Below are 17,188 nucleotides of genomic sequence, written 5' to 3' on the forward strand. Positions count from 1 at the left end.
GTGTCTCTTCCCACTCATTTACAAGCGTTTCAGCCGAAGCACTGGCTGATCGGAACCGAACCACCAGACGCAGGAGCCGTCGCGACGATGTAGCCGCCGATCTATGCGCCGAGCAGTCAGGAGGCGTGAGATGAAATATGGCAGCCTCCATGATACGGCACTGTAAATCGTCTATAAAGAGAACTCATTGCCGAATGCGCACTTGAACGACAGCTGTGCTCCTAGAGTACATAAGTGTTTCAGCTTCCAACCGAAACACTCATGCAACCCTCGGCCGCAATAAGAGGGCAAACCTCATAACAAAAGATAGATAGATAAAGAGGAAGAGGGAAAGGCAGGGATGTTAACCAGAAAGGTGTTCCGGTTGGCTACCCTGAATTGGGAAGAGGGATTAGGGGATTAAAAGGAGGAAGAGAGAAGGGAAAAAAGGCATAACACACACTCACAAAACAAAACAAAAAAACATAAAAAACTACGGGGCGCTCTTGACCAGATTCCTCAGGAAAGAAATGAGGTAGCATTTGGATGTTGGCTCACCCGCCAAAATTCCACCTTAGGAAATTGATTAAGGTGAATTATTTGGTATTAGTGAGTAAATTAATGTGGATTAATGCGTTGGGTTAGTATAATCCCATTTAATTATTAATGGAAGGTGCTGAAACATTCTAGTTCTCAGATTACGAAATTTGGCGGCGCTCATGACGTCGCGACCCTCTCGACCAATCAGGAAGTATCATTGCGGAGAAACCCGGTGGCTTTTGCAAGACGACATCGTACATGTCATCGCATTTAAAAATAGCGAAAGCTTACCCGGACGTCGAGATGCCGTGGCATAATGAAGCCAAAAAATCAAATGCGCAGTACATAACTACGTCAGTTCACCTCATTACACGGCTTTTTCTCGTAATTCCTGCGTACGATTAACATTACTTGTTTTACTAGGCGAAAATCAGATGTACGCGTTAAGAGACAAAGAGGCCAACGTCCTTAGCAATGTGGATGAGGTAGTTAAAGTAGCCGACGAGTTCTACACAAATTTAAACTGCAGACAATGAAATCAGAACGTTCATGAGAGAGAGAGAGAGAGCAACGCACAGGAATGCGTCATCCCGCCAGTAACGAAAGAGGAAGTAAAGGGTGTCAATTCAATTTTTACAATTCCAATAAGGAAGACTGTCAGACAGGGAGACACGATCTCGCCAATGCTATTCACAAACTTTACAGGAAGTGTTCCGAGGCCTGGATTGGGGACAGTTGGTGATAAGAGAATGCCTAAGTAATCTGCGATTCACTGATGACATTGGTTTGCTAAGTCACTCGGGAGGCGAACTGCAAAGCAGGATCAACGAGCTATAGGGAGAGCAGTACGTTGGGTCTAAAAATTTATATGCACAAACCCAAAGTAGTGTTAAACAGTCTAGAAGGGAACAGTAGTTTACAATCTGTATTGAGGCGCTCGAAGTGGTAAGAGAATACGTCTGCTAAGGGCAGGTAGTGACCGCAGATTCGAGTCACGAGAGCGAAATAACAAGAAGAATAACAATGGGGTGGAGCGCGTTTGGTAGGTTTTCTAAGGTGATGAATGGCAGTTTACCAATATCCCCTCAAGAGAAAAGTATATAACAGCTGCATCTCACCGGTACTCACTTACTGGAAAGAAACTTGGAGGAAAACGAAAAGGGTTCAATCTAAATTGAGGATAACGCAATGAGCTAGGGAAAGAAAAATGATCGGTGCAACGTTAAGAGACAGGAAGAGGGCAGAGTGGATGAGGGAAAACGCGGGTTAATGACATTCCACTCCAAATCAAGAAGTTTAAATGAGCTTGGTCAGGGCATGTAATGCGACGGGAAGATAAAACTGATGTTCATTAAGAGTAATGGAATCGATTCCAAGAAAAGGCAAGCGTAGCAGGGAGTGGCAGAAAGTTAGGTGGGCGAATCAGATTAAAAGAAAGATTTTGCGCATAACACACACCACACACAGAAAGAAGACGACACCAAGTGCGCCCGTGGTGTCGTCTTCTTTCGGTGTGTGGTGTGTGTTAGGCGCAATATCTTTCTTTGAGTATGCAACACCAACTAGCCCAGCAGTTAACTCTCCTAAAGAATCAGATTAAGCAGTTTGCGGAGATAGGTTGGCCGCAGCTGGCACAGGACATGGTTAATTGGAGTGATATGGCAGAGGTCTTTTCCCTGCAGGAGGCGTAGTCAGGCTGATGAGTGTTTAGCAGAAAACTGTCCTTTTTCTTGATCAGCCGGAACAGAGTGAAGACATCATGTTTTGAGCGGCCCACTGAAGTTTTTAAAACCGGCTACAAACATAACCTTAGAAAAGTAGATGTGCCCAGAAAGGGCGTCTCCTTGATGTTATGAAGTAGAAAATACGTATTTCTTCTGGCGTCAGGACGCTGCAGCACAGTTAAGGTTTGTTTTAAAAGAAAACGATTATTCGCGTCCAGGGACTCTACGTATTTGGGCTATGTAACTATGGCCAGCACTGCGAAGCATTAGGATCTGGAGCGGGCACAAGGATGACCGTTGCAGGAGAGAGCTAAGGGACTGCGACGCTGTGCCTCTTCCCCGCAGGCGGTGGGGGCACTGCTGCTGTCGGCTGGCCTGTTGGCTCTGCTGAGGCCCGACCTGGAGCTGTCACAAGCCGTGCTGGATGACGACAGCGGTCGGCCGCCGGCGGAAGTCGCGGGCTTCTACGTCGTTTCCGGTTCCCTGCTGCTTTTGATCGCCATGCTGGGCTGCGGCGGATCGTGCGGCGAGAGATACGGCTGGCTAGTTGCGGTAGGTGAACCTGCATGTGCAGTTGCTTACGCTACGCTCACCCGGCACCGTGGGTGGTGGTGGTGGAAAGTTTATTACAGAAAAGAAAGCGTATGCGCACCCGAAGGGTACCTACACATTAGGTGACGTACTCAGTCCGAGACGTCATATAAGACGATACCGCTGCTTTTGATTCGAGCAATGAGGGCCTGTTCGGCCCCGAGATCGGACTAGCTGAGCAGGGTCGCCTACCAGTTCTCTGGGGGCTGCGTCCTTGGGCGCTCGGCTGCTTAACCAGAGGACGACATGGTAACTAGCGCTAAAAAAAAGACACGAACACAGAAAGACGCAACTGGACACACATAGTCCTGTGTAGCGTGTGTCGTGTCGCATCTTTGTGTGCTGCATGTTGTCTTTTTTTTAGCGCTAGTTACCATGTCGGCATCCGTAAACTAACTAGCCCTGTTAAGAGCCTTGGCGGAACCAGAGGAGCCGGGTTCCATCCTGTCCGCGGTGGCCGCGTTTGGCATACAAACAGGTACCGCATGCTGTGCGGTGTCAATGCACGTTGAAGATCCCTCGGTGGTAGAAATAATTCCGGAGACCTCCGCTGCTGCCCTTCATCATTCACTCCCTCCCTGACCGCTTCCCTCACAGCGCGGCTGAGCTGTCCACCGAGAACTGAGGCAGTTACTACTCATCTTCCTTTCCTCAAAGATCAATTTTCCTTACGCTCAGTGAAGTAAAAATTTCAAGCTTCGTATATGCCCTCAAACATGGCTGTAATTGGTGGCAAGTATTTTTGTACGTAGCTATAGTGGCACAAGCCGGGACCACTTTTTAATTGCATTAGAAAACCGAGAACGAAATCATTTGCTAGTATCCCCTTTCATTTGCTTCAGTGCTGGCTAGCACGCCAGACTTTCATTAATTAGCAGCACATTCCTTAATAGGTGCTCTCTCTGTATCGCTGTCAATAATTCTACGTTTAGCACCTAGAAGATCTTAAACAAGATTTTTTTTATGTCCGAGGTGCTTTCTGCTTTATATACGTATAGGGTCTGATTGCATTATAGGCACAAGCAAAGTAATTTCTACTTTTAGGAACTTACAATATAGCATACCTTCAGCGCAATTCCTGGGGCCACCTGCAACTTTACGTCGATAACTACACCTGTGGCTGCTTTGAATACACGAATTTAGGCAACGGAAACAATCACTGCGATAGGAAACTTGAACGCCGCTTGGAGCCTCTTCGCAACGCACTGCTCTCACTCGATGACCTCAGTTGACAGAATGCAATCTGTCGAAAAGCACGTTCAGGCAAACAACAGGATGGAGAACACAGTGGCGTGATGAGGATCGAGGTGATGGGGATCGAGCGTGCGAAAAAGCAATCGCTGCTAATGACAGTAAGAATGTTTTCTGTTGTGAATATTTCTTCAACTGGAGCGGCACCATTGTTTGCGAAAAACAGATGTTGTGCCTGTGCATTTGTGAGTAGCCCTGAAAAAGTATACCAACAATAACTGCACATCAGTGACAGCCATCCTAGACATTGTCACTGGATCATTAGCTCAGCATTATTACTGAGGAACCGCAGAGGCATATCCCTTCTCAAATCTCACTGCCTCTTCAAGAACAATACTCGTATTTAATCTAAAAATGTCATTACTTGCCGCCTTGCAATTTAGTGCTTCAAACGGCTTTAACTCTGGGGTCATTATCACCATCATCATGAGCCTGACTACGCCCAATGCAGGGCAAAAGTCTCTACAATTAACTCCAGGGTGAACGGGCTTTTTGTTTTTGTATCGCACACTTGACATAAAGTCATAACTTGGGTTCACTGTATATTAAAGGAAATCACGTAAGGTCTTTTCATGCACTAACCGGAGAAGGCTCCTGCTCTTATTGTTGTCGGTTAGCCGCTTGGGTAAACCCTCCTCCCTTGACTGGGGCTTTTTGTTCCAGGGAATTTTTTTCGCCGTACTCCCACACTGCCCGCTACTCTGCTGGCACCCCCATGAGGTCGTATCAGGTTAACTTCCACACGCCTAGCCTCGGTATAGGCAGGACCGCTTCTTCGTCTTCCGCTAGAGTGCCTGTTCTCTGAGTCTGCCGTGCCTAGTACAGCTCCTTCTCAAAAGCTGTACCGGTTGTCGGTGACAGTATTCAGTGCAGAAGGAAATGTCTGAACACGATTGTGTGCATAGATGGTGACTGCGGGAGAGAATGTGTGCTATTATAAGAGACTGTGTGCTTAGAGGGGTAGATGCGGCATTGTTAATATCGAAGGGACGCTGCGGTAGAGCAATTGCCGTCAGATAAAGCAAGGCTAACCCCACCTGTAGCATTAAACACCTCAACCTCAACCTAGCTCAGAATGTAGCACGCATTTTGAGGGACGTGCTGACCACCGTCCCCCTTCAACCATCTGGCGCCTTTTTAACGTGAATGTCCTTTTTAAGGGTCCTTTGAAGAGTGTTCCAAAAAGCATGGCATCACAGCGAATCACAAAGCAATGATTAATAGTCTGGCTGCAGTCTACAGGCGGCAGTTCACTGTGTACATGGCACAAATGTCCCCTTAGCACGAAGCCACGTTCTGACAGGTAAAATCGACTTGTGAAGTTTAAAAAACAATGACTTTGCGGCCGATTGAACACACATCCGTCACACCCGTTTTAATACACCGTTGTCTAGAAAGGCGGGGTAAGGCTGCCAGCCAGGACTTCTGCCATCTGTTTTCTGGAGAGACTACAGGCACTCCGAAGGAAATACATACACTGAAGAAATGAATGCGTCGGTAACTTTCTTAAGAAAAGCCCACAAAGTCCCCTCACGTCTATGTCCAGTGGGCACAAACAGAGCAGGCAAATGGGCACTTAGTCGTCTGTTGAGCACATCTACGATGATGGGATGGTCTGCTGTATTAAAAAATAAAAACATCGAAACAGGCTTAAGGAAAAACAGCTGCTAAAGACTTCACCAGACTTCAGAGATAGAAATGAATTGTATCGATGCACTGCCTCCCCCTCAGACCGCCCCACAAAACTCACAAAAATTCTATGGATTGGCTGTAGTTTTTCTTGAACATTGCAACGCTTGCATTACGTAGATCAGCATCGAAACCAAGGAGATAATGCATACTTGTGCTCGTGCATATCCAAAACCGTGTTTGCCGCCTGACGGCTGAGATTTGATTTCCAGTGAGGGCCACTATTGTGATACTGCGGCATGGTAACCCCCAAATACTTCATGCCTTAGGAGTGCCCATCTGATACCTCCAAAAAAGCTTGGTTTTGTACCTCAGCGTCCTAGCCAAGCCCCCCTTGTTTATCAAGGGTAAGAGCTGCGCCCGAAATCTTGCAGAACTGCATGCTCAGTTACATTCAAAATCTCGACCGAACTCTTTCTATCAGAGCAGAAAAGGCCGACGCACCAGCTAAGCCAAAATTTTCATTTCAAATTGCGATCGCGAGAGATAACTTTATGTCTCTGGTGATAAGAGGCATAGGGGCTCTGTAAAGTTAATAAAAAAGGCGATAGCGGGCAGCCATGACGGATCGATGACTTGAGTGGAGCAGCTTTGGTAAGCTTTTGATTAACTACCAGTCTTGTAGTGGACGCTTTATAACATAGTTTTATGCATTTAAGCATGATATCGCCAATGCTCGCACTCTCAAAGACTTGAAACAAAAAAAAAATCTTGACGCACTTTACCAAAAGCTTTCGCCAGATAAATCTAAACAAGAGGCACTTGACTCTAAACAAGAGGCACTTGACTAGCCTCATCTGACACTGTCTCCGACACCGAACGTGCAATATAGATATGGTTTTGGATATACAGCCTTTGATTCCACACATTTTATGCAGCCCTAATAATTCTAACGCCAGAAATTGCGGGCGACATCGTAGGAGGTAAAAAGCCTACGTCATTAGCAGCACTCAATACTTCCAACAAGGAAAGTGCCAGGCAAAGCATATACGTTATATAGAACTCACTACATTGACCACCCGGGCCAGCAGACTTCTGACCCTGTTTAAAAGAAATGGCCGATTTGTCCTCGACTAAAGTAATAAACCCCTCAAAGACTGCATGCTGCTCATCTCCAAGCCGGGGAAACGCAGTTTTGAAGTGGCTGAAATCTGACCTACTAATCCGGTTGCTACTGCCCCCAAATAGCCGAATATAATGTTCAGAAAGCTCCAAGAGTAGAAAGTGAAGACGCTTCAGTTATGACATCCATGATGAAGCTTCAATAGCCAAATTCTTACCTCCTAGTTAACTAGACCAGACCTTTTAAACGCATGTGGCCACGTATCTTTGAAGCAAGCAGCTACAACGCGCTGAAAGTTTTCATCTGAGAGCTCCCATCGTGTTTGGAGTAGACGCCGAGTGTACCTTCCTACAAACACTGCTGTGTTCGCTGAAAAATATTGCCCGAACACAATTAGACATGCACACTAATTATTTTTACAGCAGAAACGCGCAGCTTTTACGTGCAGCTCTATTCACCTCAAGGTCTCTAGGTCGACAAGCTTCTCTTTCGATACACTCCTCTCACAATTCACCATCCGAACATTGCTCATTTGATATTGGCGAAGGAAAACGATGTCACGAAGGTCCATAACACGGCAAGGGTATCCTTGAAGCGAGGAGCTCGGCATGGACGGCCATTTAAGTTACCATGTAAAAACACTCTGTTGAGCACAACATTACCTGTCGAGAGACAAGGCAGATGAATCTTGTGTCCGTGAGGATTTAAGAGGTAGCAAGACCTCGGCCAACGGCCGACCAGCTGTTTACAGCTAAGGGCATGATGAATATGTTGTTGTTGCTGCCTTAGTGACATTACACATACCTACGACGGGGGATCGGCCAGGTTTCAGTGAGGAGGGCCAAGAGAAGAGGGTAAACTGGTGCCAAGCTAATAGTTGTGCTTTGGGTAATAAGTCAAACATTAATTGACGAGGAAAGGAAAAAAAGAGAGACAAGCTAAGAGGACTGAATACATCAAAATTACTGAAATGGGACCATTCCGAACGACCTCTTCTTGTTCTAGGCAATTTAGGTACTTTCGTTCGGCTTGGTTAGAAAGAGAACTTGTGTGTTTTGTCGTAAAGGAAATAAATAAATAAAAATAAAAACAAAAAATGTCTGCGTCTGCAAAGTGATATGCAAAGAGGACCTCAGCCCGCTGAAGATACCCATTAACACTATCACATCACACCATTAAGGCCGCACTTGAGTGTCCCCCGGTTTTTTTTTCTGTAGCGCTTTTATAAGGGCCATGGAACAGGACCGATGCAACGTGCGCTAGACACTCACTTACTTTTACTTCAGCAAAGGCAGGGGCCGTATTGCGAGTTTGTGTCATAATAAAAAGAGTCATATTTTGCCGCAGCGGCCGCACGTGATTGGTCGAAACGCCGGAAGCGGGTGTCGGTTCGGTTGCGACTGTGAGCGGCGGCAGGATGTCACTGCGTTGCGGTTGCCGCAGGGAAACGTCCAGCGGCGCTTTTGCTCTTTGCCGACAAGTAGAACGCAACCAATGCGAGAGAAGAAACATTCAGCCACAAGTTTAGTTGCCCATCGGATTCCACTGTAAAAGGGTAATATGAAAGCTGCTTTATTTGCCCTATGGACTTCAACAAATATAAACAATAGTTTAGATACTCCTTTCGGCATTGTAAAGGCCGGAGGTATACTTAAAGGAGAAAATTTTGTACGCAATACGCATGCCTTTTCACTGACAGAAGGCGGCCGCTACAGCCTTCGATCGCCTATGGTAAACAAATGGCAGCTAGCTTGTTCGCACCACATGGAGTTTTACATTTATCTTGAAGGGAAAATGGAACGGAGAGGAACATTTGTGCCATGCACTCACTCACTGCACAATGCGCGCTCCGTGCCATGCTGAACCAAGACGACGTGACGAATTGCTGTCTGCAATATCGCTGAATGTAAGTTGGCGCTGTTATCGGACGGTTGTGCAGACGGTAATTTACGTATTTCATTCCTTTTATGCAGGCACTGCAAGAACCATGAGATGCCGCTGATAGGTTTTTAATTTTTTTAACGCAAATAAATGAAAGGGATGAGCTAAAAAAAACCTTGCTGCGTTTCTCTTCATATATGCGTTGGAAGACTTCGCAAAACTAAGTTTCAAGTTCGGCATGGTACGAAGCGCGGGCATGCCCACACTGACGCCTGAAAACTAACTTGCAAGCTAACTCGCGAGCTCAAGGCAGAGCCACACCACCGCGGCTATCGAGAGCCGTAAAGTACGCCGAAAAACCACCTCTGGCATTTCAAACGTGTCGGTGTAGCAGCGCGTCGCTGGCGACTGACCGTCCGTGCACATGAGTGGTTTCACGCTTGCAGACGCAGACATTACACACGATCATGATGCAGGACGCTGAAAGAGCTAATAGAGAGCTCTATTGAATAGGAAATGCACGTTCGGGCGCAGTAAACGCAAGTATTTTAAGGGTCATTATGCTTTATATTACACCATTCAAGATACGCAGGCGAGATAACTCCGGTGATAGTGGCACCATCCGGTTCGAATGAAGAGAACAATTTCTACTACAAACCGGTGCTCGTAGGCCTAGAAGCTACCGAATGGTCCAGCGAAATAAAAAGGGGGCTAAATTTACAGTTCATCCAATTTGTTAAAGACAAGATAAGACGAAGCGAAAGTCCCGTACCCAGTTTATAGCCAGCTGACGCGCCCAAATACGCATTAACTCCGACGAGTTCACTTCGAAGCGAGCGGCTCCGCTTAAGAGCGCGCCGCCATGTTGGCTGTCGTTGAGCATCTGCTGCTAGAGGAGCGTACGCCATGTGTCTGACGTCACCGTCCGATTTCTTTGGCCCTTTTCGCTACATCCGAACCACCACATCCGCTTCCGGCGTCTCGACTAATCAGGTGTAGCCGCTGCGGCAGATTATGACGCTTTTTATTATGACACAAACTCAGAATACGGACCCAGGTTTTTTTTTACGCAGCTTTCTTCGCGCATGCACTGGCGGATAGGTGCAATGAAAAAACAACAAAACAAGAATACGCTGACAAAAAAAATGTTGAAAGAATAGGAAAGGAGGATAAAAAATCTGACCCAACAGGTCATGCTAGCGAGCAGGCAAGTTTTAAAGCCTATCACATGGCACGTGTCTGAACAAAAAAAAAAAACAACTGCCTCCTTGCCCATTAAGGAAACTGACGGCTTGCCAATAAAAAAGGGCTACAATATCTCTCTCTCGGTCCTGGCCGTGGCCGTACCTGTATATGACCCCTGAAAAGCTGTAAAGCAATCCTTAAACCGCTTGCTAGATGGTTCGTTTATCGTTTATGGTTTATGCGGGTTTAACATCCCAAAGAGACTATGAGTCCCGCCGCGGTGGCTCAGTAGTTACGGCGCTCGGCTGCTGACCAGGAAGACGCGGGTTCGATCCCCGCCGCGGGGGCGGAATTTCTATGAAGGCGAAATTCTAGAGGCCCGTGTACTGTGCGATGTCAGTGCACGTTAAAGAACCCCAGGTGGTCGAAATTTCCGGAGCCCTTCACTACGGCGTCCCTCATAGCCTGAGTCGCTTTGGGACGTTAAACCACCATAAACCAAAACTAAACCAAAGAGACTATGAGGGCTTGCTAGATGGCCTGCCACTGCAATGATCTCAACTGAATAATAATAATAATAATAATAATAATAATAATAATAATAATAATAATAATAATAATAATAATAATAATAATAATAATAATAATAATAATAATAATAATAATAATAATAATAATAATAAAATACTTTAATTACCACTAACGCAAACAGTAAATATATTCAGGGGTTCGAAAGCCATTGTTGGCTTGAGCGGCAGCGCCTGGCAGGCATCAAAATCAAACACGGTACACGGTATCTCAAGCACGGTATGTCATCCCAATTACACTTCCATAACTATGAGCTGTTGCAAGAACAATGGGACCATCCGCAAATGATACCATTGTTCTGTTGTAATCCACAATATACGTGCATTCATAAGAAGGAAAAATAAAACATTAATCAAGCAGGCGTATTCCTTGCTAATTTATCTAGACTAAAATGCAAAGAACGTGCCTACAATACGTGAACTAGAGACAATTGGTTTTTACGTCGGACACGAACTAACTACGAAAGACAAACGATGTCTTATAATTTGCCGTCAATTTTCAACAATAGCGATGAACTGTAGAAGTGAATAGGCTTGGGCGCGTTGGGGATACACTTTAACTAAAGAAACATAGCGCAGGAACAAAAAGACGACGACGAGACAGGACAAGCGCTAACTTCAACGCTGAGTTTATTGCTGAAAGGTGCGTACATACCCATCTAAATAAGCGGAAGAGAAAAACAACAAAAACCACATAAAAGTTGCTGAAAAACAGCCAAGCCACGTGTTAAGCCAAGAAATGAAGCTCTTTCCTTGATGATGCCACAGATGGCCTACTCACACATTCATCCCCGGCCCGAGCTATCTCCAAAACTTCCACAATTTATCTTGTCAGTTCGTGGCGGTGTCGACACGAAGTGATCGTCTTATCGAACAAGAGATGGCAAGGTGGTTCCGCGTCCCATTTTTTACAATGCGCATCCAGATGGCCGTCTGTGGCAATGTTAGACTTTTTTATGTGGTCGTGAAGATGCACGTTCGAACATCATCCGGTTTTGGCCTATGTAGTGCCTTCCACATGAGAGTGGATTTTCGTAGACAGCGCCGCTCCTGGAGGGCACATAGGATTGTTTAATTGGGCAATCCGGTTTCCGCTTTCGTGTGGGGTAGCTCTTTATGCACGAACTGAAAAGCTTTCTTGGCGTTGTAAACAACATCTTGACGCCAGAACATCGCCCTACCTTCCTTGGATTATGAGAAAACTTGTGCAGGTAGGGAATCACAGCTACCCTTTCTTTCTTGCCTTTTCATCCTTCTTTCTTTTCTCTTCCGCTCTCTTTTCGTCACTCATGCGTGATGCAACGTTCTTTCTGCGATGCAGGCTTTCAGCGATTGAAACCATAGCATGTTTAGGGTAGCCCGCCACTCCCAAAAGCGCCACCTGCTTATTGACACTTTAATTCGTGGCATAACAGCATGACTTACCGAGAGCGCTTGACAAGGAAGACAGGACAGTGCTTCTCTTGCCCAGCTTTGAGTGTGCAGAGCTGTACGGTAAAGGTGGCTTGTTAGCTCTAGACTCATACAACCAACACGCGTGATCATGTTTAAGATGAAACCGCAAATCTAGAAATCATAGGAGGCGAAAAATAAATTCTATGTCGAGGTTCTTGAAGCACAGCGTTTCCATGGAACGCAATGAGAAATCGCACACACCGTCCACACGACCATTGCCGCATGGCTATCATTTAGCTCATGCGGACTGTGCGAAACTGACGATTGTTTTGTATCGTCACCTTTTTATGCTTAATACTCTGCTTGGTGTGCCACAAAATTTAAGCTAATAATTTTTAAATTTTGACATATTACTTTTATCACAGGTATAATCGCCGTGCCCAGTTTGCCCTATTATTGATAAAATACGATATGAACTTCAACTCGATGGCGGCGTACAGAATGACAGCCCGCTATATGCAACCACGGTCCGCACGGCTGTCACGGTAGTCGCGGTCTCAGAAATAGAAGTTCGTTTCGGTGGTTGCACTATTAAAAATAAATAAATAAATAAATAAATGAATGAATGAAGGACTGAATAAATAAATATGATGTTACCCTGCCCGAAACGCCAGTGTCACACCGGCTTGGAGGGCGGGCTTAATAAAAGGAAAAATATAGCTGTAATTCTAATTACGCGGGCACAGGAAATGCTCGCGCTGCAGCCCGACCATGCAAACACGCAATGCAGAGTTTTGAGGGTAGTGGGGCTAATCGTAAGGAGAGCGTCTACGGGCATTTTCGCATGCAGCGCACACAGTGTCATCGGACTGATGTTTGCCGACAAGCGAGCTTCCATCTAATTTCACAGTACGTTCACTTAATTCTGCGCCTGACTGTGCGATGTGCTGAGCCGCAGCAGCATTTATTTTTCTTGACATCCCTCGAAGCAGTAAAAAAACTTCCTATTTCGTTTTTAACCACGGTCAGTTCTGTCCAGTTGGCCCCCAATTGGGAATTTTAGCTTCCCACTTGAGCCCCAAATGGAACCACTTCCTTCCCAGTTGGTCACCAGTTCCTCCCATTTGGCTGTCGACTGGGAAATCATTATTCCCACTTGATGGCGAACAGGAACCATTTGCTCCACACTTGGCCCCCAACTGGGACCAGTTGGGCTCCAACTGGGTTTCAAAGAGTACCAGTTGACTTCCAACTGGAGCGTGTTATCCCAGTTCATTTTACAGTTGAAGATATTCTCCTCATGTCCTGCGCAGGCACTTCAGTGGTAAAAGTAAGAGGCCGAAAGAATGCATTAAAATAGTCTAAAATACGCGAGAAAAAAGGGTCAATAAAATAAGATTCATCTAAAACAATGAAAAAGTCATCAGCACACCGAAAAATGATTGGAATCCTAAGACCACAAAAAGAGCTTCGTCACGTTGAGCTAAAACAAATCCCCTAAAATTGGTGCCATACAGCACCCTATGCAAACACCCTGCTTTCCTTGTCGCTGAAAGCCTGCATCGCAGAAAGAAAGTTGCATCACGCATGAGTGACGAGCAGAGAGCAGACGAGAAGAGGAAGAAAGGAAAATCAAGAAAGAAAAGGTAGCTATGATTTCCTACCTGCATAAGGTTTCTCAAAATCTAAGGAACGTAGGGTAACGTTCTGGCGTGAAGGTGTTGTTTACAGCACAAAAAAGCTTTGGCACCATGAAAGAGCTGCCCCACACGAACGCGTAAACCGGAGAGTCCAATTGAACACAAAGATCCCTATGTGCCCTGGAGGAGGGGGTTGTCTACAATATTCCACTCTCATGTAGAAGGCACTATATAGAACAAACCGGCAGATGTTTGAGCGTGCGTGTTCAAGAGCACAATAAACAAAATTCCAGAGGTGCACTTAGGTCTGCTTAGGTGCAGTAATAGAGAGTTATAACATATCGTTACCGTGTTTGCGCTACTGTTTACCGTGTTACCGGACGCCGGATTTTCCGGTTAGCGCGGCGCACGCCAGAAGACGTTGTAGCGTACCGTCTCTCCCGTAACCAGTTACCGTAAGGCTAAAACGACTGATGATGATGGCAGATGCCCAGCTTTTATTGCAAACAAAAATACTGATGCATGGCAATCATTTCTATGAAGTGAGATGCTACACTTTAAAAATCTTTTTCTCTGCATATAAAAACGTACCGACTACACTTCAGCTAACGTCCGACTCAGCGGCTTTTCAAATGTGCCCGTGAAGCTGGACCCCTTTGCCTACCCTTGCCAGTAGACAATTTCACTACGTAGACCTCAGTAAGCTAGCATACGCAGCGCACGTTGCGTTGCGAGCGCTGTAAAAAAGCGTTACTACGACACCTGTTTGCCGTGCCGCATCGCCGCTTCTTTATGTGTTTGGTTGCAAACATAGTCTAGTGACAGTAACTTAAAGCGCGCCAGCTCCGGGCTGGAGAAACTTTTTATTTTCTGCAATTACTGATGAATATAGTCTTTTTTTTCAAAGAAAAAAATAATTGAAATATAGAAAAATGTTAACTCGGGCACAAAACTGAAGAGCTGCAGTGTAGTCGTTGCTATTTGGCAATGTACACGACATATAGTTAGGCTTAACTGCTCAAAATTAGGCAAATTATCTCGAAACCATGGCCTAGTTGCTATTCAAACCTCGACGTATGACTGAGAGTCTGCAAATTAAAAGCGAATGCCTTCATTTATAGCTAGAAATGGCGCCGAAGAACGCGGCAGTGGTGCCGTATTTGGTCCGAAGCGGCCGTGCAGTGCGCCGCCATGTTTGCTTACAAGCGAACGCTAACTCTCCTCAACGCTAAAAGAGGTTCCGTAAAGTGCTAGCGGACCGGTAAGCGGCGGCGCATGCGCAGATGTCGCTAGCCGGGCCCGGTAAACGGTAAAAACACGGTAACGATATGTTATAACTCTCTATTGCCTCCGTCATACGCAGCCGCTATCTCGCCTCCGTTATCTCACTTGGATGGATGGATGGAGCTTCCCCTTCGAAACGGGGTGTTGGCAGTTACCACCATGCTTGGCTTTTTTCTTTATTTTTGTTTAGCTGTGTTGTAAATTGTTAAGATTCGCGATTTTCTTTAAATACGTTTTACTACACCTCCAACCTTATGCCACCTCTCTGCTTTTGAGCCAAAAATCTTCCAATCGCTTTTTTGCTAGCTTCCACCGCAGATTTATGTACATGAGCATTTTTATTCCCAAACCCCTAAACCCTAGTGCCTCAGGGACAGTGGCTGTGCCTGCATCGACAGCCGGATGGATACCATCAGGTTTGAGTATGAGGTGTTCATTTGTTTCTACACGTTTACCACAAACAGCACATGTGTCATCTTCGTTAATTTTTTTTTCGAAGCTGCGCGCCCCAAGAAACCCTGACCTAGCTTCAAAGAGTACGGCACTGCCTCTTGAGTTACGACAGAACGCCTCCTTCCTGATCTGCATCTTCCAGTATCGATATACTTCGAAACTATGCTTCTTTGCCGTTGAATCTATCCAATTTTTACCTTCCGCGTTTTTAACCTGCCGTGCAATGCTCTGTCTTTCTCCGTCCTCTTGTCTGGCATACTTGCTGGTTAGTCTCTTAGTTCGTTTTCGGCACTGTGAGTCAGCGCTTTTTCTGTATAAGTATTTAAATACCATGGCTGCCAACCTGTTATCGCCCAATTTCCTCAGGCGTTCTTCGTATAGAATTCTACTCCGAGCTTCCCGTGCTTCGAACGATGCCCAGCCCATATCCCCCTGTGCTGCCTTGTTTGTCGTTTTTCCGTGTCTTTCTAGTGTTAATCTTTCAAACGCTCTCTGATTTACTTCTAATCTCGACTGACTTTCTGCCCTTTAGCACGGAACTGCATTCCCGAAAGTAAGCCCCGGCACCATTATTCCTTTCCAAATACCTCTCAGTACTTGATACCTGTTGTACCCCCACAATGCCCTATGTTTCATAATCCCGGCGTCCCTTCGCCCTTTTGCTATGAGAGACTGTTTGTGCGTTTTCGTGTACATCTGCCCTTCATTTACCCATACCCCGAGATATTTGTATTCGGCCACTCGGGGTATTTCATGGCCTTGTATTGTGAGCACGTGATAAGTTGTATCATTGAAGATCATCACACCTGAGTTAGTTGTGCTAAATGTGAAACCTAGACTGTCTCCTTCGTCTCCACAAGAATTAACCGGAGTTTGCAAATCTTCCTGACTATCTGCTAAAAGTACAATATCGTCCGCATACATTAAACCCGGTAGTCGTTGCTCAACAACCCTTCCGCCTAATGTGTACGACATATTATAACCTAAATTGCTTCCTTGTAGCCTTCGTTCCATACTTATCTTATAAAGCATGAACAGCAGCGGTGATAGAGGACAACCTTGCCTTAATCATTTGTGTACCTGGACGGTTGTCTTACTCTGAATTCCTTCCCATGTTATTTCAACTGTATTTTCTCAAAATATTTCCTGTAAAAAATCGATTACCTCATGACCGATACCTTCATATTTTAATATGTTCCACATGAGTTCCCCGTTCACGTTGTCGTATGCAGCGCTTATGTCCAGGAAGGCTAAATACAGAGGTCTGTTTTACACCTCAGCTATTTCTATGCATTGGGTAAGCATGAACAGGCTATCATCTAAGCGCCTACAACTTCTGAACCCGTTCTCAAGCTCTCCGCGTATTATATTATTTTCAACCCATCAATACATTTTTAATTTCACCGCCCGCATTGCCGGCCTCTATATAGAAGATGTTATCTTAATCTGTCTGAAGGATTTTATGTCCATCTTATCTCCTTTTCCTTTAGAAATCATTGATTTTACTGTGTCTCCAAATATGTGATTCCAGAATTTTCGTGGCCCCCCTCTAGTTGCATCGCGAACTTCAGCCATCCAGCGATCACAGGACTGCTTTATTTTAGCGGGGACGAGGACCTGCACTTGCTGTTTCTTTTGTGGATAAATTCCCATTTTTGGCCTATTTTCTGTTCAGATAACTGCGCCCTTCTTGCTTGTCTGTGTTCCCGTGATGCCAACCGTCGTTGTCCGAAGGCCTCCCTAATTTCCTTATTCGACCAGCTGCGTGGCTTCTCCTCTCCGCTCCAGCGGTCTAATCATTTCACTCGTTTCATTTACTTCTCTTACTTGCCCACAGCCTCCGGTGACGCCACTCATGTTTTCGCATTAAAAGTCTAACATTGCCACAGATAGCCATCTGGCTGCGCATTGTAAAAAATGGGACGA

The 17,188-nt window shown here is 45.6% G+C and overlaps 2 protein-coding genes across 4 annotated transcripts in view; one reads left to right on the plus strand and one right to left on the minus strand.

Annotated features, from left to right (window-relative positions):
* Positions 1-17,188, plus strand: part of LOC144127915 (uncharacterized) — a 44,890-nt gene that overhangs the window by 15,006 nt on the left and 12,696 nt on the right. Inside the window, exon 2 of the mRNA XM_077660906.1 lies at positions 2,589-2,795. Within this exon, the coding sequence (XP_077517032.1) occupies positions 2,589-2,795 (207 nt within the window). The remainder of the gene's footprint in view (positions 1-2,588; positions 2,796-17,188) is intronic.
* The window catches only part of LOC144127916 (THAP domain-containing protein 11-like), a 79,279-nt gene that overhangs the window by 6,191 nt on the left and 55,900 nt on the right, over positions 1-17,188 (minus strand). The window lies entirely within an intron of this gene.

Source organism: Amblyomma americanum, chromosome 4, assembly GCF_052857255.1.
Source record: "Amblyomma americanum isolate KBUSLIRL-KWMA chromosome 4, ASM5285725v1, whole genome shotgun sequence".
NCBI lineage: Eukaryota > Metazoa > Arthropoda > Arachnida > Ixodida > Ixodidae > Amblyomma > Amblyomma americanum.